Source organism: Zootoca vivipara, chromosome 8 (assembly GCF_965207765.1).
Source record: "Zootoca vivipara chromosome 8, rZooViv2.hap1.1, whole genome shotgun sequence".
Lineage (NCBI taxonomy): Eukaryota > Metazoa > Chordata > Lepidosauria > Squamata > Lacertidae > Zootoca > Zootoca vivipara.
Window position 1 is genome coordinate 23057796 of NC_142591.1, and position 25273 is coordinate 23083068.

Consider the following 25273-nt stretch of genomic DNA (forward strand, 5'->3'; position numbering starts at 1 on the left):
TGCTGTTTCTTTACTAATGTAGCTGAGTCCCTACTGTGGTGCAATAGGTCAGTGCATCTGACTGTTAACCAGAAGGCTGGTGGTTGAAGCCCAACCACGGATGGCTATGGGCAAGATTTCTGTATTGCAGGGAGCTGGACTAAACAATTCTGGATTAAATTCATCTCCATTAGACAGACATCTTCTTTTACCCCCTTACCCCACTGAACAAACTCAGTGGAACTTGCTTCTGGATGTGCATATATAACATTGTATCGTTAGTTCATTTTCTCATGCACAGGCCTATGGGATTTGCAGACACACACCAAAAAGAGCAACATTGATGGATCACTGGGGTGTTGCGAGGATATAATGGGAGGGGGAGAATCAGGTATGCTACCTTGAGCCCTTTGGAGGAAAGGCATGATATAAACACAATACATAAATAACAAATGAATAGGTCACATTACACCTCAAAAACATAATCAGGTAATTTGGGATGAGGAAGTCCTGGGAGGAAATTGGATAAGCAGAAGTTTGGAAGCATCCCTAAAGCTAGGACTAAACCTGTACCACATTTTCTTTGAGAAGTGTCTTAATGATTTTGAGTCAGTAAGTGGGACCTCAGAATCTTTTTTTTTATTTAATAAAAATATTATGAAAAGACTATAATATCTCAGCAGAATTATTCTGTTTAAAAGTCTGAAACTTTATTTCAGCAACAATTTCCTTGTCTACAGCTTTACAAGGCTGTAAATATCCCATGGACATAATGAAATCTGACATCATATGGCAAAGTACTTACACTTGCCAGATCATTTATGAGCAAATGTACCTCGGGGCAAAACGCCTCCTCCCTTTCCCATGCCCAAATTTCTCCTATAAATAATATAAGAAAAAATTGCTTTGCAAGGTCCCTTTTCTGAACTTCCTGGCCCGCCTTTTAAACATTTCGGCTGTGAGACAGGTAGATGATACTGGGAAAGTGTTGGCATGTATGCACACCTGTTTGATTTAAAATCCTGCTACTGGGATTATAATCCCTTGCACATTTCCTTGGGAGTAAAATTCTTAGGTGGGCTGGGCTTAGCAAATATGAGCAGATCCAAGTGTTTTGGATGAAAGAACTTGCTGAACCAATATGTAGGAATAAGGGAGAGGGGTCAGGGGACACACACACACAATTTGTCTAAGATACTATTGCGCTTTTGTGGGAAGCTATCATTATTGATGCTTTTGAATTATGGTGCTGGAGGAGACTACTGAGAGTCCCATGGACTGCAAGAAGATCAAACCTATCCATTCTTAAGGAAATCAGCCCTGAGTGCTCACCTGAAGGACAGATCCTGAAGCTGAGGCTCCAATACTTTGGCCACCTCATGAGAAGAGAAGACTCCCTGGAAAAGGCCCTGATGTTGGGAAAGATTGAGGGCACAAGGAGAAGGGGACGACAGAGGACGAGATGGTTGGACAGCGAAGCTACCAACATGAGTTTGACCAAACTGCGGGAGGCAGTGGAAGACAGGAGTGCCTGGCATGCTCTGGTCCATGGGGTCATGAAGAGTCATACACGACTAAACAACAACAAACAATTCACTATCCCTTCCCCGCCCCCTTGGATTGTGTGTTCAAAGCATGTGTTTAAGGTTCTGCAAATGGGTATGTAGCCTAACTCTTGGAGGTGCTAAAGTAGGACCATTACCAGACCAGAATGATCCAGAACAATGTGTGCTACCTACCAGACAAAGAATTTAATATATATGCTGCAGAAAAAGAGCTTACAGGATTTTTTTAAAAACGGAGATCTCAGAAGCTATCTGTCTCGCTTCTTGGAACTTGAAGATATTTGCAGCCATTTTCTCAGCAGAAGTACTGTATTTTTCCATCTATAAGATGCCCTCAGGTATAAGACACCCCCTATTTTTGTGGCAACAACCAATCACCAGTCCACCCTCAGCACTATCTGTGTATAACATGCCCCCTAATTTTTGACATTATTTTTTAGGGGGAAAACCTAGTCTTATACATGGAAAAATATGGTAAGTCCCACTGAGTTCAATGGAACTTGCTCCCAAGTAAATGTGTTGATGAACTAGAAAAAAATGATTGACAAAACCAATTGGGTTTTTTTTTTGGGGGGGGGATCATTTTCATGTTGCATTTAGGTTGATTTAGCATACGAAATAAGAATAAGAATGACACACACTCACCATCCACGGTGCTTGTGCAAGAGTCCTACTCTCAGCTTGACTCTTTCTCAGAAACCAGCAAGCCCAGCAGAATGATTTATGCAGGGCTTCAGTGGACTGCATTGGTGCTGTGTCAAATCACGAAATGCAGGCTCTCTTCATGACCACCCACATAGTGACTCACACCCCTTCTAAGACTATTCAGCAGTACGATGATTTTAGACCAATGTACAGTAGCTATTATAGCTTCAGCATGAAGCCAGCCTTTTTCTTAAAAGAGGGACACTCAAAACCTTTTGTGACATCCTGGTTCATCAAAACAAGGAGACCCTGGGACTTAAAACCCTTTGTTGTTGATGCAACTTGCCTCTTCCCCTCCTTAGTTTATGTGGTGGGTTTCTTTCTGGAAAAAAAAAAGCTTACTTAATTGGCATGCAGAAGATTGGCAAATAGTGCCCCTGGATATGACATCATCCGGGCTGTGAAATAAAGGGGTTCCTGTCTTTGTTCTTGCCTGCCCTTGCCCCACTGCTCTACTGATGGCAAGTCTTCTCTCTGTCAGTGACTGAATTACCCAAGGGAATGCACAGAATTACCCAAACTCAGAAGAGACTGGTTGGAACCAGGAAAGGCTAGGTTAGTGAATCAAGGCTAAACCACATGTGACTTTAGCTGTGTGGCTGTGCCTTCAACTGTAGGGATTTTTTTCTGCACTTTTTTGGGGTGAGGCAGTTTTGGGCCTGATGGAGCCATGCTTTCATGTTGTGCAGAGGGGAATTTTAATCTGGAATTTAATTCAGGTTTTGATCTGGAATGGGGGTCCCAAACTTGCACATTGTATTTCTAAAACAACAACCACCATCTCCCATTTAAGCAGTTTCCTTTTCAGATATGGGACTTCTCCCTCGGCTCTGCTGAAAGACCACCAACATTTGGCTCCTTCTCCTCTCCTTGAAATCGTTCAATTCCAGCTGCTCAATACAATAACTGTGAAATTAAGAAATGGTGCTCGAGTGGGCCGTTTTCTTCCTCCCTTCTCAATCCACTTTCCTTTTGTGCTGTGTCTTTTAGATTGTAAGCCTGGGGGCTAATTTGTGAGCTGACCTGGGAGTCTTTGTTGACCCAACAGCAGACGGAAAAAGCTTTAAATAAATACATACATAGTTTTTTGCCTCCAGCTCTCTATTCTCATAAGGGGAAACAGGCTGTGGGAGTTGCTAAAATGAAGTTACTTCAAATCTGAACAACTTTGTATAATCAAGTTTACTTTTTGCAGCCTCATCCACAGAAGAGCAGCAGTGAAGGGAGTTTGGGTTGGCCTAGTTTTCTAGCTGGCTTTTGTTTTCTCTTACCCTCCCCCCCCATTGTTAAGTTTCATTGTTATTGAACGGGTTATCTAGAGGTCAATGGGCCAGAAGGTTGTTTGGATTTCCTAAAATTGTGCCTCCCTCTAAACCTGGCTAAAAATATTGTTTTCAGAGCCGCCTGTGACCCTTCTGGACTGGAAACTAAAAGGAGACACAATGTGGCTGCTATTTCTGTTTGTCACCCTTTGCCCCAGGCCCACAAGGGTTGCCGAGACAGCATGTGTCTGGTTTTGCAATATTCTCTGTAAATCCAAAGTGGCACCGAGAGAGGAGCTGGAGACTGGGAACTTGAGGCTGGGCTGAATGCCACAAACTAGGGGATGGAGAAGTTCTGCTGGCAAGCGTCAGAGATGGCACCAAGGGAAGGCATTGTTGGGCACCTGCCAAGGCCCCCATTTCCATAAGGGGTCCATTGCCACTCTCTGGAGCTGCCTGCCGTCTTAAGCATACCTGGTGCCCTGGCGCCATGGTGCGATGGATCCCTCTGGCACCCCCGGCCCGTTTCCCAGCGCGGAGGGCAGGCGCAGTGTGCAGTGCGGCTGCCGCCTGGAGGGCCAGAGCCCTGCGCAATCCAGCCTGGCCGTAGGGCCGGCCCTGGGCCAGGGGGCGCTGCCCGCCCCGTTGTGATGCCCCTGCGTGCGGCAGAGGCAGCCCCAGGCCTGCACGCCTCCGGAGAGCGGCCTGAAGCAGCTGAACAGCTGAGAGGCGCGCCTGGGGCGGCCTCTGCCGCACCTCTCAGTGGGCGCAGCAGGCGCAGCGGCGCCCCTGGTGGCCTGGCACCCTGGCGCCCCGCGCCACTGGACCCGGGCCTAGAGACGGCCCTGCTGCCAGAGATCTGCCTCTTCTCTTTTGCTGCTGCTCCCCTCTCTGAGCATGCAAGCTGCAAAGAAGGGAGGGAGGTGCAGCAGAATCCCCCTTCCCTCCTGTGCTCCTGCTCTGGATAGTTGCATGGACTAGACCCAGATGGAGAGAGCAAGTGAGTGAGCAGAGCTTTAAAGACTGTCTCAAGGCAAATCTTTAAAAATGTAGTATAAACACTGACAACTGAGAAACACTGGCCTGCGAGTGCTCCAGTTGGAAAACAGCCTTTACCAAAGGTGTCATGGGCTTTGAAGACACTCGATCTCAGGACGCAAGGGAGAAACGTGCTAAGAGGAAGGCACGCTTGGCAAATCCACACTGTGATCAACTCCCACCTGGAAACCAATGTCCCCCACTGTGGAAGGACGTGTGGATTCGGAATTGGCCTCCACAGTCACTTACGGACCCATTGTTAAAACCGTGTTTGTGGAAAACAATCTTACTCGGCTATGAGTGATCGCCAAAGAAGAAGAAGAAGAAGACCTAGGTATATATGTATTTTGCTTTTCTAGCTTGATCAAAATTATTTATTATTTCATAACAGGTAGATAGTTAAGAGTTTAGGCGGCTTCAGCTGCAGGCGTCTGTTGCCCCCCCGAATTCGGCACCCAGGTGCCCTGCACCCCTGGGTAAAGACGGCCCTAAGCAGCACCCGCTGTGGGTGTCTGAAATCAGAGACTCCCTTGCACAATTGGCAAAGAGCTGCATTGGTGCCTCTGAAGCTGGGAAAGGCCACCTTCCAGAAACTCAGAAACTTTGCTTCTCATCGCCTTTCACGGGGGAGGGGGCCCTCCAAGGCACCCAGAGGAGCCTGTGCACCTCACCCAGCTGCCTAGAGCAGCAGAGGAGCAGCCAGGGAAGTGCAGGCTCCTAGCTACTCCGAGCCAGGACAGACAGTTCCCCCATGGCCTGCGCCCTTGGCGGGGGCCAACCTAACCTACTAGCTCAGTCCCAGTGGCCCGCCGAGTCCAGCATCCTGTTTTTTCAGTGACAATGGAAAGCCTGCAAGCAGGACCCAAGTAAAAGAGCACTGTCCCCTCCTTTGGTTTCCAGCAACTGGTATTCAGAGGCATTGTAGATTTTAGAATTGTAGAATTTATCTAGTTCTCTTTTAGAGCCATCCGAGATGGTGGCCATGGCCATATTCTTGTGGGAGTGGATTGCATAGCTAACTATGCGCTGTGTGAAGAAGTATTTTCATATGTCTGCATCACGTTTTTTAAAATTTGTATGGAGCCCTTGAAATAAATAAATATATATCCACATCTTTTGTGCTCATTGTATAATTTTATGCTGCACTTCCCTCTGCAACCCATTCTAAACTTTTGAAGACAGAATTTTATTTAGAGAGTTTTTCTAAGGAGGGAGGGAAAGTGTCTGTCTCTCCTCTTCTTTTCCTCCTCTTTCCCTCCAGCTGGGAAGTTCATACAGTACTTTGTTGTTTTTAAGAAACACTGCTGTTATCTTAATTGTTACCTGCAGGCTGCAGTGTTGCGTTGATTTTCTGCACACCTGTGGAAAACAGCTTTGCTGGGTTTTGTCACCGGGCTGATGAATGACTGTAACAGACTGAAATAGCAAATGCCAGAAATTGGACCACAAGAACAACATTCCTTAAAAAAAAAAAACCCACAAAGGGACTGCAGATAGATGAATCATAGTATACTCGAGGCGGTATTAGATTATCGATAATTTATTGTATTCATATTATAACCCTTGCCAGTAATCTTGAGGATGTAAAAAGAAAATAGAAAAAAGTGGGGGCAAACAATTTTAAAACAAAGAATTCAGTTCAAAAAGTTGCAAGCGCTGATCTTATTTTGTTGATTTTTATTATATTAAAATACATTGACATTTATTTTATTGTTTATAGTCCAGAGAAAAATGTTGCTGGTGGTCTTATATAAATATAGCAAGTAAGGCTGCAGTTCTAAACCCAGCGAGGACGGAGCCCCATTGAACTCAGTGGAAATTGCTTCTATTTAGGATTGCACTGTAAATGACGCAAGATCGGCCCAGACTTTAACAAAGGGCAATCACTGGATTATGAATAGTTGAATAGTTTTTTATTGTACTGTACACTTATAAACATCAGCTTTTTAGAGAAATTCTCAGCACCTGCATGTTTCACTTAAAAACTTTGTAGCATGCCAATTATTCCAGCATTGACTTAGATTTACAGAACTCACATCCCTTCAGTCTCTTGTAGGTTTTGAGGAGCTCTTTCTCACTGAAGAAATAAAGAAAAATACTGGATTGCCACCTATGTCCCCAACAATCCATTAGTTTGCAATTTAATTAAGAACTGTCATCTGGGAACACTTATAGCAGGCATGTCCAAAGTCCGTTTCAGGGGCCTAATCCGTCCCGCCGGTTTAATCCGGCTCCTGCGGCAGTTTATTTCCTGGGGTAAAATCCTAGAAACAACTTTGGTTGGCCCTCGCGGCTCTTCACTTCATCAAATCTGGCCCTCTTTGAAAAAAGTTTGGACACCACTGATTTATAGAACATCACACATCATGAGACATTGCAAGAGACAAGCACCCTGGAACAAGTTGGCACCTTCCTTGAGTTGCACAATAGACGTGATTGCTCAAAGAAGAGCCTGGTTTTGTTATGAGAAGGTTAGCACTTCACAGTTGCCAGCATTTTCATTTGGTGACAAGAGCCACTGGTCTAGGTAGGTGTGTTGCGTAGCTCTTTAACATTGATGTGGTCTTGGATTTGGACCATCCACAACAAGGAATTTCCCTGCCTGTTATTGGCTGCCCCACAAAACAAGCTGCAATAAAAAAGCTGAACGTGAATGAGAATCTTCTTAGCAGTTAATCACCAGAGATTCCCCACTCCCATGCAGACAGTGGGTTACTGATGTGGTCTAAACGTGGGTGGCGCTGTGCTCTAAACCACTGAGCCTCTTGGGCTTGCTGATCCGAAGGTCGGCAGTTCAAATCCCCATGACAGGGTGAGCTTCCATTGCTCTGTCCCAGCTCCTGCCAAACTAGCAGTTCGAAGGCATGCCAGTGCAACTAGATAAATAGTTACCACTGCGGTGAGAAGGTAAATGGAATTTCCGTGCGCTCTGGTTTCCATCATGGTGTCCTGTTGCACCAGAAGCAGTTTAGTCATGCTAGCCACATGACCCGGAAAGCTGTCTGTGGGCAAACCCTGGCTCCCTTGGCCTGAAAGCGAGATGAACACTGCACCCCATAGTCACCTTTGACTGGACTTAACCTCTAGGGGTCCTTTGTTAGCAGTGTTAAAACCCGCTTCACACATTGTGGTGTTACCTGCACTTAACTTCTCAAAGTAGTGAGAAGCTCCAGGGGCAGCCCTACCTGGGTTTGGCTTCCCTTTGGAGGTAAGATCATTGGAGGCTTTTGGCTCTTTGTAATATTTGCAAGCATAGGGACGTGGGTGGCACTGTGGGCTAAACCACTGAGCCTAGGGCTTGCCGATCAAAAGGTCGGCGGTTCGAATCCCCGCAACGGGGTGAGCTCCCGTTGCTTGGTCCCAGCTCCTGCCAACCTAGCAGTTAGACATCACATCAAAGTGCAAGTAGATAAATAGGTACCACTCCAAGCGGGAAGGTAAATGGTGTTTCTGTGTGCTGCTCTGGTTCGCCAGAAGCGGCTTTGTCATGCTGGCCACATGACCTAGAAGCTGTATGCTGGCTCCCTCGGCCAATAATGCGAGATGAGTGCCACAACCCCAGACTGGACCTACGACTGGACCTAATGGTCAGGGGTCCCTTTACCTTTACCTTTAATATTTGCTCTGTTTACAACTATACAGATGGTGGAGGCAAGCAACATATACTCCTTTACCAAACATCAGTTCTCAAGAAAAAGGACATTGCACCTCAAAATGCTTTCAGCCTTAAGCTCACCACTTCCCCCCCTTTGCTTCTGTCTGTCTTCCTTCTGCACTCCACCACTGGACATGGGGTAAGGCCTTCTTGATAGTTGCACCCCAGTTGTGTGACTCCCTCCCTATTGAGGCATGGATGGCCACATCGATGGTGGGCTACCATTGCCTGTTTAAACCACACTTGGTCACCCAAGTGACCACACTTGGTCATACTGAATAAGACTGTTGATCCATTAAGCTAGGTTATTGCTTGAACTGTATGTCTCCAGAGTTTCATGCCCAGTCTTACCTTGAAATACGGGGGGCTGAACCAGAGAATCATCTGCATGCCAAAGAGATGCTCTGCTATGGAGTTATTTTCCACCCTTCCATTGATTCCCGTGGGATGAATCTGGTTACGCCTGCATTTTGGGTGCTGTATGTTAGGCCAAGCTCTGTGGATGGGACCAGGAAATGAAGGGAGTGAGGATGCAACTTTGTTTCTCCATTTCCCTGCCCCCAGCATACTCATCCCCCACTCTTGACACACACCCTTTTGCCATTTGCCCCCAACATAACTTCCGCTGGGATAAGTTTAAGACAGTTTAAGGGCAACTTGGGCAAGCCGGGGAGCAGCCAGGATTCATGTCAGTGGGGGCAGGACTGAGCTACCTGCAATGGAATTGGTCGATTGGAAGAAGCCACACCTATTCCTCAGTCCGATTGCCAATTGTGTCGCTAGAATGTGCCACATCACCACCCAAGTGACCTCAGTGAGCATTTCAATTTCAAATATTCTGATCATTTCTACTTTTAGTTAAGTATTTTTATTTATTTACTTGATTGGGGGATAGCCCCCCCTTGCCCCCCCCGGCTAAGTCCATGCACTGTAAGTTATATTATATCGATAATTTATTACAATTATTTACATGCCACCTTTCATGCTACAAATTATTCCAAGAGTTCGACTAACTTTGCCTGGATCTAGCCCAATCTTTTTAGGTTGTTTTAAACACAGACCTATACAAGCAAACTGTGAATATGACAAATGAAGGTTTCTAAATGTGTATGTTATTGTACAAATAATAATGCTTGTCAAGTAGCTGAGATTGAAGTAAAAGCTCCAAGCTGCTCTAAGTGTTTCTCTTGAGAGTACAATAGATGGCAAGTCTGGGTTTGCTTCTGCATAATGAAATGGCTCCTAGCTCTGACACCACTAAGGGTCACTTTTTCAAAAATCTTCTTTCTTGAGAAGTATTTCCAAGTGCATTCTCCTTGAGGGGAAAGAACACTTGATTCCATTGTCTCTTAGGCAGATTTATGAAAACAACCTTCCAGTTCTGTACTTGCTTAATGATAGCCTTTTGCTTTGTGTTTTCTATCTTCTGGTACAGACGCCCTTTTCTTCAATTCCAGAAATGGGGCAAGGGGAGGGCAGGAACGTGGTTTTTTTTTATGGAAATGCCCAGGTTATTCAGGACCTTTAAACCCAGATTTCCCAACCCTCTTCTAAATGTTGGCTACTAGTTGACTTCCAGCCATAATTCAAGATACTGGTGTATGGGCAATCTATCCAGAAGGTATCTGAATTTCGAGGAGTTAGTGATCTGATTCGGTTGCCCTCTTCCTGCTTCCTGTTCCTTTTCCCTCCCTATCTCTTGTTAAGCTCTTTGATGGCGGAGAACAGCCTTTAATGTCCTACATCTGTTGGAAGGAAGAGATAGTGGTGAGTACCTTCTTTGATGTTGGACATGTTTGGAGAAAGTGAGGCACTGGGAGAGGGTAGCTAATGAATAATCTGCAGAGGCCAGTAATGTATGACTGGTAGCTAGTCAGGCAAGCCACATGGGCTAGCTATCTAGCTATCTATAAATTGGATGTTTTTGGGCAGGGTTTTGAGAAGCTCATGCACAGATTGGTCTGCTGGGGGGCTGTGCAACCTGAGTCTACCTGGGGGAGTCACTTCACCACTTCTTGAGGGCTTCCAAGTGGCAGATTGAAGTGCATGCTTGGTATGTATATATTGCTTGCTGTTTAGAATAAAATCTTTAATCTTCTCACTAACTTGTGTTTTGTATTGCTTCTGATTCTCATTTTAAAAGAACCACCTTGCATTTGGCAAGACAACTGGTTCTGATGTATAAACCTTTAAAAATTCTGGGATCAGTTTATCTGAAAAGGGCAATCTCCTATTTGAACCTGCCTGGTATGATTCTGCACAGCTATACCCCCCATATTGGTATTCCTGCATTCAGAAGTTGTGAACGGCTGTAAGGAAGATAGTTTCTGACTTCTGAATAGGAATCTCTCCCTTTGCCCAGCATTGATAGGTCTACCTATGGGACTTTTGTTCTATGCATAATTGCAAAGTTTGCCTATGCACGTATTGTAAATAGAATATGATTTAAGCTTTAAACATTGATTGGCCTGGACTTGCTTAGTGGAATTCTGTGGCAGGGGACTCTGTTAAGAGTTAGGAACATTGCACTTTTGATGAGGATTGCCATGTGTTCATAATAAGTTTCATGTGCCTCTGAATCTATCAGCATCTTACCTCCTAGTGACTGTAGCAGTGCAACCAGCTCTCTGCCTGTTTTGTTTTAAAGACTGAAACAGCACCAAAAACTGAGGGTTAAGGGCAGAGAAGAGAGTGAAAGAGAGACAGGGTGCTTGATCTTTCTCCACAATCATCCTAAACTGCCCCCCAAGGGTACATGATGTATGTTAATGATGGTATAATCAGTTGCATTGGCAGATTGTCTAATCAGCAGCAGCATAGTGGGTAGAAATAAAGCAGACATGAATACCTGTTGGATTCCTACATGTCATGCACCTGCCTAGAGAGAGATGGAGAGAAGTCTGGCCTCTGTTTTTTTTAATTAAAAAAATACATGTTCTGATTCTTAACAGAAAACTGGCACACAAAAGCAGGTGAGGCTTTTCCTGGCACTCTGCTAAGTGATGGAGTAGGAAGGGACCATGAGGGTCATCTAGGGCAAGCCCCTTGCAGTGGAGGAACCTCCACTAGCTCATACATGGCAGAAATAAAATCTCTTCTCATGGGGTGGAGAATCTCATGCCCAGGGGCCACATGTGCCCTCTGCGGCCTCTCTATTTGGCCCTCAGGATTCTCCCCACCCTGCACTCATCAACAGCCCTTTAAAAAGTGTTTCTGCATGTGGGATATAAAATAAGCAATCAAGTACAACATTTCTTGTTTGCCCAGAGTGGACACACAGGTGAATGTTGGTCCAGCCAGGAGGATTTTCTGTCACACCTGGTCTGGAACATCCTCCCCCTGCATGTGGCCAGGTAGATGGGTGTGACCCTGAGGAGACCCTGTAAAAGGCCCAGTCACGCAGCCATCTTCCTCTTTGACTCTTTGATGCCATGCTCTCTTGATCCCTTGATGTATTTTGCTGTGTGCTGGCTCTCAGCCAGCAGCACATGAGCATAGCTGCCTATTCTCCCGTTTTTCACGGGAAACCCCCGTATTTTGCTACCATTTCCCGCTGTTACCCAGAATTGATTATATCCCATAAATATCCCGTAAAGCTCCTGCCAGTGGCCATGTACCGGCTCCCAGTTGTCTGTGCATGTCTGTACATGTGCAGAAGCGATTTCTGGTGCCCAGACACGCAGACACGGGCAGCCCAGCACCGGAAGTTGCTTCTACGCATGTCTGGACATGCAAAGAAGTGACTTCTGGTGCAGCGCCGCCGCTGATCCCCAATTTTTCAATCTGGGAGTTGGAGGGTATGCACATGGGCACATTTCCCTATATGGGATGAACCCACTCTCTTTTCTGTGGCTACAAGCTGATGCCTGCCTTCAGGGAACCTACTGTGAACTGAATGTAAGTAAACTTCTTATCATTACTTTTAAAGAAGATTATTGTGCCATTATTGTTTTTAAGAGGGAATAAAGGGGAATTTACGGACCCATGTGGCGCTGTGGGTTAAACCACAGAGTCTAGGGCTTGCTGATCAGAAGGTCGGCGGTTCAAATCCCTGCAACGGGGTGAGCTCCTGTTGCTCAGTCCCAGCTCCTGCCCACCTAGCAGTTCGAAAGCACATCAAAGTGCAAGTAGATAAATAGGGACCGCTCCGGTAGGAAGGTAAATGGCGTTTCCGTGCGCTGCTCTGGTTCGCCAGAAGCAGCTTTGTCATGCTGGCCACATGACCCGGAAGCTGTCTGCGGACAAACGCCGGCTCCCTCGGCTTATAGAGTGAGATGAGCACCGCAACCCCAGAGTCGGACACGACTGGACCTGATGGTCAGGGGCCCCTTTACCTTTTTAAAGGGGAATTTACCAGGAACAATCCAATCTGGAGAAGCCAGACTGGATTGCTTAACTCAAGAGATTCAAATGACTCTACCAACTACTGTAGCTTCCTGCAATATATTGGGGGATGTACTCTGCTACTGACTCACAAGCGTGAGTGAGGAAGGATAATATTTAATCAATATATCCTCTCCTACTGTGCACAACATTCCCACACTGCACAGTTGCAGTGTAGCATTGAACTCTGATAATGCCTCTTGGTGTGTGTGCATGTGTGTTTGTAGAAGCTAGTCTACTGTATAAAGGTAACATTTGCATCCATTGCTCCCCTCACTCTCAGCTTCTGGTCAGGCCAGCCACTGGTGTGTGGCCCCTGGAATTTGGCCCTCCATTTGCAAAAGGTTCCCTACCCTTGCCTTTCTCAGTATGTAAGGAGAAAAGGCATGCCACCCTAATCTCTGAGCAGTACAAGATTCCAAGGGTTCCAGGGTTCGGTATTTCCTTTTGGAAAGAGGTACAATTGAGTTTTGGGTTTCTTTATGACATATGGTTTATTGCACTGATCTGTCTCTGTCTACTCCTCCTGTTGTACTTCTAGTACAATGCGGGTGGTGCTGTGGTCTAAACCACTGAGCCTTTTGGGTTTGCCGATCAGAAGGTGGGCGGTTCGAATTCGCATGATGGGGTGAGCTCCTGTTGCTCTGTCCCAGCTTCTGCCAACCTAGCAATTCGAAAGCACGCCGGTGCAAGTAGATAAATAGGTACTGCTGCGGCAGGAAGGTAAACAGTGTTTCCGTGCACTCTGGTTTCTGTCACAATGTTCTGTGGCACAAGTTTAGTCATGCTGGCCACATGACCCAGAAAGCTGTCTGTGTACAAATGCCGGCTCCCTCAGCCTGAAGTGAGATGAGCGCCACAACCCCATAGTCACCTTTGACTGGACTTAACCATCCTGGGGTCCTTCACCTTTACCTGTACTTTACCTGTCACTGCAACCCTCAACTCTAAACCCTGGCTCAGTCTTTCTAAATATCTGTGAATTGGGGGAGGGCCACTCATTTGCTTTCTCACAATTAGCTCCTTTCCTTTGTTCCCTTTAATGACCCATCACCCAGGCAATCACCTCACCAGGAAGCAGGCCTGGCTTATATTGTAACATTTCCTGGATCAAGGGGTTAGAAGGGGCTTGACATACAACCTACTCCCTCCGCCCCCAAGCATAGGAGCTCACTCCTAGGGGCTGAGGGGTCTCTGCCCCCCTAAAATATTGAGGGGGTCAGCCTCCCCCAAGTGGATGGGCATTGCCATTCAAATGCTGTTTGTGCACCACCTCTCGTGATCCGTTATGTGGGGTGGGACTTACCTGGCTCCCCCCAAATATTTTATTCAAGTTGGCACCCCTGCCCCCAACTCATATCCTTCGGGACAAGAACCTATGCTGTTTGCATGAATGGGGCTGGCACCTGCAGCTGAGAAGGATCTTGGGGTAGCAACAGAACCCTCTGAGACCCTGTACTAGTGTAGATACAAACAAGGGCCAGACCGACTCAGGATAAGGAAAGTTTCTACAACATAGTGGCAACTTGGGTGCATAGTTCAGTCCCAGCACAGTGTGTTCCTATTCAGAGTGATTGGCAGGTTTTAGTTTGTTTGAGGAGGGAGGAGGCGGAGCTAAAGCTGTCTGATGCCCGCAGGGCAACGCTGCCCTGGCTAGCTTCTTCCAGGGCTCTCCGGGAGGGCTCTGTGCCTCCCTTTCTGTCATTCTGATTTATTAAGCGCTTCGCAAGACAAAGTCTCGCCGCACAAAACCTTTCTCTGTTCTGGAGAGGGTAATTTCCACCCAGGCTGCCCCGCCGATGTAAAAGTATCCTGGCTCTCTGCTTACCTGCCGCTGGAGTGTGTTTGGGCAGGTGCTGGGCGCCCCATCCGTCTCTGCCATCTGACAGGCTTGATTTACAGCTGGAAAGAAAAGGGAGACTCGCTCCTCCATCTTCCCTGCTAAACACACACACACGCACACACACACACACACACACACCTCTCTTTGCAGCCAGATAAGCTTCGTTCCAACAGCTCTGAGCGGTGCTAATTCTGTCTACTCGGAATTAAGTGTCGTTGAGTTCAGTGGGGTTTACTCCCAGGCTAAAGTATACAAGGTGGCAGCCTCAGGCTGGATCACACGGAACCCAGTGGGACTTAATTGGGTTGGAGCCCCATGTTGGGCAATAAGATTCCTGCATTGCGGGGGGCTAGACTAGATTATCCCGGTCGGTGGTCCCTTCCAACTCCACAATCTATGATTCTACGGATAAACGTGTAGGGGGACTCACTAGCCAGGATTTAGTTTTTTTGTGGGGGGCAGGCTTTATGTTAGGGAGGGCAAAACCGAGTTATCTGTGACGAAATAAGTCAGTTAGTTAAGTATTTATATTTATTTACTTGATTTAGGGAGGCAGCTGCCCCCTGCCCCGCGCCACGCCCATGGGGGTGGGGTGGGGGTGGGAAAAGCACGTGAGTCCATTTATGGGCTCATTATCAAATTTTGTGTACCACAGAATCTCTAGGCGATAGAAGTTTTATTTTATTTATTATCCCACTTTTTTCCCTCCAACGAGCTCAAGATAGCGCACATGATTCTCCCCCTCCTCATTTAATCCCCACAACAATCCTGTGAGGTAGGATAGGCTGAGAGGCAGTGACTGGCCCAAGGCCACCCAGTGAGCTTCATGGAAAAGTGGGGATTTGAACCCTGGTCAATCGCTGCATCTATATCACAAGAGCTAATTCCTAGGAGCCAGGGGGTCTTCGGCTCCCCCATAAAAAAATTGAGCCCCCCCCAAAGTTGATGGGCATTGCCAGTCAAATGGAGTCATTGCCCTGCATCATGTGATGCAGGGCTGCCCCTCAATATTTTATTCACGTTGGCACCCCTGATCTATATGTAGTGGGGAAACATCACCTGCTGAATTTCTGCCTGCCATGTGACTGTTAAAGGCATGGCAACTGGGAAGGGGCTGCTACCTAATTTGAGTGCCATGGACGACACAAGCTGCAGTCCTAGCCATGCCCCATTGAAGTCCCATTGAATTCAATGGGGGATGCTCCCAAGTAAGTTCTCTTTAAGGTTGCAGCGTTAGAATGCGATTCGTTTTCAAGAGGATACTCGGCTCCAACTTAAAACCATCCCTAGGAAAAGATTGGGGGGGGGGCTTTTGGAGGCTGTTTTGCCAAAAACAGCGTCTAGGTTCTAAACAGCACTTTAAATGGAAACAATACAGTAGTCTTCTAAGGTTGGGCGAGTCTAAAGATTGTTGTGGCTTCGTTCTTCTGTTTTATGGGTATTTCTGGACTGGAAGCGAACTTGGTGCGAAATGGACTTTGTGGGGAGGGAACGTCTCCTATTTTGCGCGTTTTGCATCGCTCACAAAGGGCCCCGATAAAATCTCAGGAGAAAGACTGATTGACACGTATTTCGTGCACCAGAGCCTTAAGATGCGTTTGCATAGACATAACATCGCAACATGTTGTTTTATTGCTCGCGGAGAAAGAAAAAGAGACGGTTTCACAACTCCTTCGTTAGCGTTGCGCAAACAACCGAGTGAAGGAAGCCCTCAATCAGACGGGAAGACGGCACATAGATTCATAGAACTTCAACTGTCGAGTTGGAAGGGATCCCGAGGGTCATCTAGTCCAACCCCCTGCAATGCTGGAATCTCAGCTAGATCATACATGCCCCCAGGGAGGCGGCATCGTGAAAAGGTCTATTCACACTCTCATAGCTGCCAAGTTTTCCCTTTTCTCACGAGGAAGCCTATTCAGCATAAGGGAATTTCCCTTTAAAAAAGGAGAACTTGGCAGCTATGCACTCATCCATTCGTCACTTGTCCATTCGTCTTCGGTCCATTCACACTTGTCCATTCGTCTTCGAAAACAAGGGCAAACTTTTAAACAAAAGGCGCCGAAGAAATATTCACCTTGTCATGGAATTAGCTCTCCTGCCAATGAATGCGAGATCGAGGGTTTCCTTGCTAAGAGCGCAATGTAATCTCGTTCAATAGCGTGTGCAATGCTGCACTTGATAAAGGCGCACAGCCTCGAATGATACCTGTCCGTCGTTTTTCAATCTGCGCACGCAAAAGTGGCCTATTCTCTTGGGGGAGGCGGGCTGTGGCTGCTTGGGAAAGGAGCGCACAGTTTTGGCACCACTGTCTGCCTGATTGAAGAAATGCGATGAAAAAAACACGTGTGGAACCTCTTTGCTTTTATACTTCGGACACGCCTGACTTACCCAGGGAGGGTTGCTTTCAAACAATGCCCTTAAGAATCGGACTGCTGCTGTTTGGAACCAACACGATTGTGAAGGAGCGAGCGAGCGAGCAAAAGACAGCAACTTTATCAATGATGGTTGTGTCTTTGTAACAACCAGAAAATCAGCAGAGGACGTTTTTGCTCAACTTCTGCAATTCTGTTGCCTTTCCCATCCTGTTCCCTTTTAAAATAAATAAAATCAATTTTAGGCCAGATTTCCCGCTCCCCAACTAGTTGGTTAGGAGATTTGTCTTAATGATGGTGGTGAGGTAATGTCAAATTACTGGAACTGACAGCCGGATCCTATTGACGTCTTCTACAATGCAAGTCCTATTTGAGCTCTGTGAGAGTTACTCTCAAATGTGTGTGTATAGGATTGCATCCTGAAACCATAAAAGCTCCGGTTCCTAATTAAGCCAGTGTTGGAGTAGTTCTATTGACTTAAATAGAATTCCTCCAGCGTAAGAAAAGGGCAACCATCTCCTTTCACAATCGGTTAAAACTAAGGCTGCTGTCCTAAATCTATTTACCTGAAAGTAAGCCTCATTTTAAAATCAATGGTACTTACTCCCGAGTAGATGGGGAGTAGCTGCGTTGGAATTCGCCTGTGGATGGACTCAGCTGTTCCATCCTGTGTACATTTTTCTAAATTTACCACATACTCTAAGCAGGAAAACATTCCCCGGGTCAGGTACCCGCCCTGCCGCCTGAACTGCATTCCTGAAAACGCAAACACCATCACCACCTCGAATCCAAGAGGTCATAAACAAATTGTCCCCCGACAACCTTCCTGGAGAATCTGGCAGGCGGCACAAAAGGATTAGGTTTCAACTCTGGCTTGTCCCTGCCCAAGCGGTCTCTCTCTGTCCACGCCTCCGCCCGCCCTGTCGAATATTTTGCATTCTGAGTAAGAGTAAAGTCGAGGCTACAATCCTGGACACACTTAGAACTAAGGCCACTGAACTCACTGGCGCTTGCTTCTGAGTCGACGTGTGTAGGAATGCCCGCTGTCAGGCAACTTAAGAGGTGGCTGTTCCTCTCTCCAAAAATGGTTCTAGGCTTGGCAGAATGCAACAAGTGGCTGCTGCCGCCGCCGTTGACTACAAGCCAGCTGGCCGGCCAATGGCTGACTCAGCAGGACTAGGGCACCTCGGCCCGCAGCCGGCTTCTCAGCAAGCCATGGCAGCCCCGAGGCTTCAGTCTTACTACGCCTTCTAGGTGGGAAATGAATCGCTTCGCCCTGTTCTCCATGGGACACGCGCAGTGCGTCGAAGCACCTCGCCTCGGGTTCAAACGAGAAGTGTGTGAGTGTGTTGGGTGTGTATGACTGACTGAGTCAGCCTACTGCAGATTTAGCTCCGAGTAGAAACGGCTTGTGATGGAAGTGCGGACGCCTCCTTTCAGAGACAAGGCCGGATTGCCGCCTTCCCTCATCTCCCCCACTCCAGCTGAACCGACCAACACCCTCCAATAATTATCTGAAGCCCTTCTTCGTGTGCCTCTCCCTGGAGAGGTCCGGAGAGTGGGCAACACGAAAAAGGCCTTTTCTGCGATGGCTCCCCTTTGTGGACTGTTCCCCCTTGGAAGGCTCGCCTGGCGCCTTCATAGCGCAGCTATCCTATATCCTTGACCGAAGAACGGTACACTCCTACCGTATCTGTGATGGTCTGCCTCTTCCGCACAGCTTCATGAGGGGCATGCACATGGAGCAGTGAGAGAGGAAGGGGACACCCGCCTACCACTCAGATCAGCGGAATCAACCCTAGCGATCACTGGGGTGACAAAGGCACCAGGAGAAATCTTGTCTCTTCAACCCGTTGTTCGGTTGCTTCCCAGGCCCTTTTAAATGTGCTTGTGGGAGGGGAAACTATTGATTTGTTCTTGTTTCATTATGTATTATGTATTTTTCTGTTGTGAACCGCCCTGGGATCTTCGGGTGAAGGGCGGTATACAAATTTATTAATCATCATCATTATCTGTGTCTTTTAAGAGCAGCTACAGGCAGCAGTGCAACAAATACAGCTTCCTACAGCTATGTTCAGCGCCATCCTCTTGGCGCAGCCGCCCAACGCCACCCCACCCCAGCTGTATACAAAGTGGGTTGCCTGGGACAAGATCGCACCTTTTCCCAGTGTATCTTAAGACTGACAAATCTTAAGAAACTGATGTCATCTGCACCTGCGCTTATAATCACCACCAGGCATGGTTAGATAGGGAACTGTACCCGGTTACCTCCACATCTGCGATGTCTAATATTTGGTGGCCCATGTCAATTTCAAACAGAGCGTCTGCAAATCTAGCAGGGATGCTTTCCACAAGGTCCCAGCTGCTGCTGGTGAATGTGTTTCCCACCCTGGCGCTTTATCTCTCTCTCTGCCTCCTATGCATTCAGTGAAGCCGCCACGACCCCCTTGAGCTATGCACAGAGAAGTCAGCACACACTTGATAATTTCCATTCCAACTTTTATTTGAAAATAACCAGGATCCACAGCTTCATAACGCGCGCACATGCACACACATCACCACAGACACATTTCCTGAAACCAGTCTTCATTTTCGGTGGCAGCATTTTTAAAAATCAAGGTTCCGCTTGGCTATCTCTGGATAGTCACAGAAACCTATTTTTTTATTTTTGTAGGGCGGGTGGTGGTGGTGGTTATGAATCAACTTTTAGCAGACTCCCGCGCACACACCCCAAATATCAAATTTGTCCTTTCATTGGAAAAAATAAAAAGCAACGGCAGCATGTGCTGAAACAATAAAAAAGTTATAAATAAGTTACCCCCTAACCCCCTCCCTCTTCCACGAAAGGCTCACCGCAGTGCTCATTCTGGAAAGGTTCACACGTGCATTTTTAAAAGAGCCCTTCTGTATTCGGAGTACTCGGAAACTAGAGGAAACGTATAAAGAATTTAGGAACGAAACCCTGACTCTGTTAGGCATTGCCTACGTTCACGATTTCCAGCAAAGCCCCCCCCCCCCATCGGAAAGAGGCTTCTATTTAAATAAATATAAAAGCTGTTTTGTCTTTTCTGTCGCCCTCCACATTTTGGGCTAGATCTCTCTGGACTGGACTGATCTCTCGCCAGCAGGGAATCTCACCAGTTCACTGCATCTCGGATCTAGAGGCTACGCAGATGTGAAGTCAAACATGCTTACCTCTGCGTAAATATGTGCTAGAATCGGGGCGGTGTTTTTTTTTAGTCATTCGTTTTTGAACGACGGATATTGCAAATAGGGATTCGCCCCATGCAAGTTCACAACCTACCTTCCTTTTCCCCCCTGCCTGTGATTTTACCCCCCCCCCCCAACTTGCTGGCTGGGACTACCCTTAAGCGGATTTCAGTCTCACGGCTGGCTGCTTACTCAGGAGTAAGTTCCCCTGAATCTCAATGGGTCGATCCCTAACTTGAATGTACGCTTAGGAGCGCAGGCTGCAGTCCTGCTGTGTGTGGGTTGTAGTCAACTAACTCTTACCATGATAAACTTAGGTTCATCCATTTCAAAGAGTCTACTCTGAGTAAAGGTTTACTGACTACAACACTATGTTACCCTCCCGAAAAAACAAGACCCTTTGAGTTAAATGGGGCTTAATCTCTGCCCCCCCTCCATCTGTATTTACCGGTAGTTTCTGTTGAAATCAGTGGAGCTCTTAGGGTTGCCAACTTTTTACTGGCCCAGTTTTGGGGCGTTTGACAGCAGTCTGACTAAGCATCAAGGCTGCTAAAGGCACAGGAGCCCCTTTCACCAAGAAGTTGGCAACCCTGCTAAAGTTTGCAGCATACGTACTGTATACAGAGTTCTCGAGAAAGCGGTTTGGATAATCGCAGATGCCACCTTTGCCACGCCCACTTCGGAATAAGACCCGCTGAGCAGCCTTTCTTCGGAATAAACATAGAAGACAGGACTGCGCTTTAATGACTATACCAGAGTAAGGAGGTTCACCCTGGAAACTCACGGCTATAAAAATGGCTTAAAATCTGCGGGTTGGGCGCGCCCCCTAGTCTTATGAATGGGAAACAAAAAAATTGGATGAATGCCCGCTCCCGCCCCCAAACCTATCGGCAGGGAGGGAACTATTGCCAGGAGAGAGAGACACTCTGGTCCATTTGAAAGTTCGGGTTAAAATCAGGTCGAATGACTTTGGGTTTTCGTCTCAGGGGAAATCCATCCTTAAGGCACAGAGTCTTTGTACTTTTCAGTCACTTGATTAAAAATAAAATAAAAGTGTGCTTTCCCATCGCCTGTCCTCAAGTCACCCCTTCATGAGGGAGGGGGCTTGGCTAGTTCTACGGTTACACCGGTAGGGTCTCCGTGGGATAAGGCCGATAGACCTGCTGCAACGACCCGGGCAGCCGGAGGGGGCAGTAGAGCTGAGCGATGCCGAGCGGGACCCCTCGCAGCGATTCCGAGGCCGCGGTGGAAGCGGCGAGGAGGGAGGTCCTCTGGGGGAAGAGCTGGTGGGGATCCCCGGACGTCGAGGCCTCCCCCGCGGAGACCTCCAGGAGGAGCGGGTCGGGCAGCCTGTAGGAGTACAGAGAAGAGGCCGCCGCGGGTGGGAACGGAGGAGGAGGAGGAAGGAGCCCGAAGGAGACGGCGGACTGGGGCAGAAGGCGAGAGTAGCCCGACGGGACGGGCCACAGCATCCCCCTTTCTCTCGCTGGGGTTGCGGGGCGCTGCTGCTGCTGCTTCTCGGACGGCTGGAAAGGGCGGCTCAAGATGCTCTCGATGGCGAAGGAGCTGGAGAATTTCGGGCCCGACGAGGAGCACGACGGCGAGACCGAGGCGGCGGCCGTCGTCGTGGCTGTCCCGGACACCGCTGGCTGGGGCTCGTGGTCGGCGCTTGGAGAAGGCGAGGCCGAAGTCTGGTGCGCCTGGGCAGGCTCCGCGGGGCCGGGCCTGCTGAGGCGCTTCCTCCGCCTGCGGAAGACGCCGTCGGCGAACGTGTACTCGGAGCTGGGGTTGAGCATCCAGTAGTTGTCCTTGCCCCACGGCCGGGCCGGGTCGCGGAGCACCTTGACGAAGCAGTCGTTGAGCGACAGGTTGTGGCGCACGGAGTTGCGCCAGCCCGTGTAGGCGCCGCGGAAGAAGGGGAAACGGCCCATCAGGTACTCGTTGATCTCGGCCAGAGTCAGGCGCCCCCCGGCGGAGTCCCGGATAGCCATGGCGATCAGCGCGATGTACGAGTAGGGAGGCTTCGGGCGACGCGTGTAAGGCTTCCCCGGCGCTGCTTTCGCATTGCCGGGCGAAGGCTCCGAGCCCTGGCGCGGAGAGGCCCCGATGCCACTGGCCGGGCTGAGGGCGGCGCAATCACCGTCGGAGCCCAGCTCGCTGTCGCCGGGCAGTGGCGACGCCGCGCTGCTGCTTTCCTGGTCGCTGCTGAGCTTGTCCTCATAACGAGGGGCGAAGATCTCCAGCTTCATGGTGACGCCTCCAGCCTCGAAGGGGCCCAGCTCGGCTCCCCCCCGCCCACGGGTCTCTTCTTCCCCAGGGATGATCAGTGGGCCTTCCAAGCGCAGCAATGGGGCGGTGTAGGCTCGGATCTCTGGGGAGAGGGGACGCTAACAAAAGTTGAGGTGCATCTCTCCTTTAACACGGTGGTGGTGGTGGGGGGCTCCCCTAAGGGGCGACAGTTCCCTTTCTTCCACGGGGGAGTCACAGAATGTGTCTCGCGGCTTCAGAGCAATGTCTCCGCCTCCCTGGAGGAAGAGAGCAAAAATCGGGGTTCCCACGCTAGCAACCCCCCAAAAAAGCAGAGCTACGGGAGAAGTTTCCGAAGCCTGAATTCCTTTGGGAAAGGGTGTCGGGGCGGAATGTAGCGGTGAGGTCTCTTTCTGCCCCCCCTAGTTTGTGAGCAAGAAGGGGGTTTGTTTCCACACCCCAAGTCGCCTTCTTCGAAATCAAAACCAGCACGTTGCGCTCCTAGCCTGCGTGGAGTCGGCTGCTTTTCAAGCGTTTTCTCTCGGCAGTCCTTGACGGTGCGTTGTTGAGCAAGGCCAGCCTCTGCTGGCTTTTCCCACCTGGATCCCTAGAAGGTAGTCTTTTCTCTTTGGCCCAAAATAAGTATCTGATCCGCGTGGGGGAGGATCCTTCCGAGGAAGATGCGCTCTCTCCTCTCCCCCGCAGCCAGTGGTATTTTATCTTGAGAGTCTCAGACGCAAAGCTGAAGGTAACAGGTGACTGAATAAACTTTGCGTCAACTTTTTTTTTTTTTTTTAAAAAAAAACCATATATCCTGGTGGTGCGATTCTCTTTCTAGGAGTGTACTCTTAGATCTTCATAGGCTTCCAGGGGAAGATCGGCAGCAAGTTGACTCAGGATTTTAAAAAGAAAAATGGAAACCTGATGCGCTGAATCTGCGTCTTTCTGCTCTCCTTTCCCCCACGTTAGTGGCGCTCCCGCTTGAAGAGCCTGGCGCTTGCAAGCTGTCTGCTGGCGATAGCAACCCTCGAGCGGCTGTTGTCATTAAGTGGCATTGTCATTATCTCTCTCCACTACTCTCAGGCCAGCCCATTATAACGCTCAGCCCAGTTGGGGAGGAGGAGGCGGAGCTACCCCCCGCCAGGCTTCCGAGCGGCTGCTGGGTGGAGATGCAAGGTAAGCCAGACAAAGGTAGGTATCTCCCGAGAGACAGCCTGGTTGACAGGGAGAGCTTGTTGGAAAGCTGGTGCGGGCAGGTTGTTTGTTTGGCTCTGGCCAAGTCCCGCCCTCTCCTTGGGGTTCCTCCAATGAAAGGAGTCCAGTCAGGCCCCACCCCTTCTCCTCCCATTTTGCATAGCAGGTTACTCTTCTCAGGTGTAAAGTGCAAATTGACTTATAGGTGGCAGAGTCCAACCTGCTGCGGGATGGTGCTCTCTCTCTCTCTCCCCCCCTATCTTAGAAATCACTTTGCAATTAGGAAATACATACACACAGCCTCCTATAGAAGGTATTGCAACACTTTCCTATTATGGTTTTGAGTTCTGAACTTTGAATTCGCAACCATTCATTAGAACTAAGAGAGTGATTAGAGTGTCCATTCAAATGCCCACTCAGTCCTGAAACTCTCGGCTGGACCTGGGCTGAGAGCTAATGATTGACTACCTGACACAGATCCTCCAACTGTTCCTATTTTCTGGAGACAACCCCTGATTCAATCCCAGAATGTTCCACTTTTCCTTAGGACGTCCCTATTATCCATCAGATAAATGTTGGAGGGTATGGACTTACCTGACCCCTGAGCCATCTAAAGGCAGCCCTGTATAGGGAAGTTTTAATGTTTCATTACATTTTTATGTATGTTGGAAGTCACCTGGAGTGGCTGGGGCAGCCCAGTCAGATGGACAGGGTATAAATAGTTATTCTTATGGAATATAGGGCATCCCTATTTTCATCTGAGAAATGTTGGAGAATACGCTGGCAGGGTTGTTGTGAAGGTAGAGGGGTGAGGGATGCAATATGAGTCCCAAGTTCAAGGAAGGACAGGGTATAGATGCAATTAATATTCATAATCATAGGATTCTGAAAGAAATGTTCGTTCCCAATCATGGGTGTACATGGGGAGAGCAATGTTATCCACTGTGGTCCTGCTGAAAGTTATATCTGTGTGGTATGGTGGCTACAACTGGAAAGACCCAGGTTTGTGAAATTCGCCACATGACCTCTTTGCAAGCAGTGAGGGAGAGCCTGAGACCCTTGGACCCTTGAAATAAATACTATTGATAAATACTTCAATTCAGTAGGCATCACCATCTTCAGCCAGACGAGCCAAATGCTGTGCAATGATTTCAAAAAAACAGGATGCTCCTAGAAGTCACTCGATGTGCTCCCCCCCCCCATATAGCAAAGTGACAATGGAAGTCACAAATGTGTAAAAGCGTCCCCAGGACTGACTTTATTACTGCCAGTCTGTAAATGAAAGCTGCTTGAACACACGACTGCTGTTCTGCCATTTTGTGCCAGAGTGAAATAATGATATTTTAAATTTACAAATGGTATTCACGTAGTAAAATAAAATTCATTAAAAGAGTGTTGTGGTTTGTCTGGACTTGCGATTCATTTTCTGTTTTTATTTGAATTTTGAAATGTCCACATTTATTTTCGCGCTTTCTCCATTTCTTACAGCTGTGAAAAATGAAACTGTGAAAAATAAACATGTCGGGCACAATCCAGCACTTTGAGTCCCATTGCCACTTTCCTTCATTTTTCATCGGGACTTAAACATGCTTTGAGTGCATTGTACCCACTCTTGGGCAGTTGACTTCAGTGGTATATTCCAAATGATTCATAAATTTCAACCAAAGTTAAATCACTTTAAAACTGCATTGGATTTCAGCATGAGAGATTTTGGCATGTGCTTAGTTCTTTCATTGAAACCAGTCCGGCTTTCCAGGTGCATTACTTGGGCTTTGTGCTTTAAAACAAAGGCTAGGACAAAATCTTCTCGCAAAATATTA

General features: G+C 48.0%; 1 protein-coding gene across 1 annotated transcript; it reads right to left on the reverse strand.

Moving 5' to 3' along the window:
- Positions 1 to 19284: 19284 nt before the first annotated feature.
- On the reverse strand, positions 19285 to 24831 carry FOXQ1 (forkhead box Q1). Its single transcript, XM_035126206.3, has one exon. The coding sequence runs from the start codon at positions 22259 to 22261 to the stop codon at positions 21134 to 21136; it is 1128 nt and encodes a 375-aa protein (XP_034982097.3). The 5' UTR covers positions 22262 to 24831; the 3' UTR covers positions 19285 to 21133.
- Between the last annotated feature and the right edge of the window lie 442 nt (positions 24832 to 25273).

Excerpts from the sequence above, each read along its gene's own strand:
- FOXQ1 (XM_035126206.3), bottom strand. The coding sequence starts at position 22,261 with ATGAAGCTGGAGATCTTCGCCCCTCGTTATGAGGACAAGCTCAGCAGC.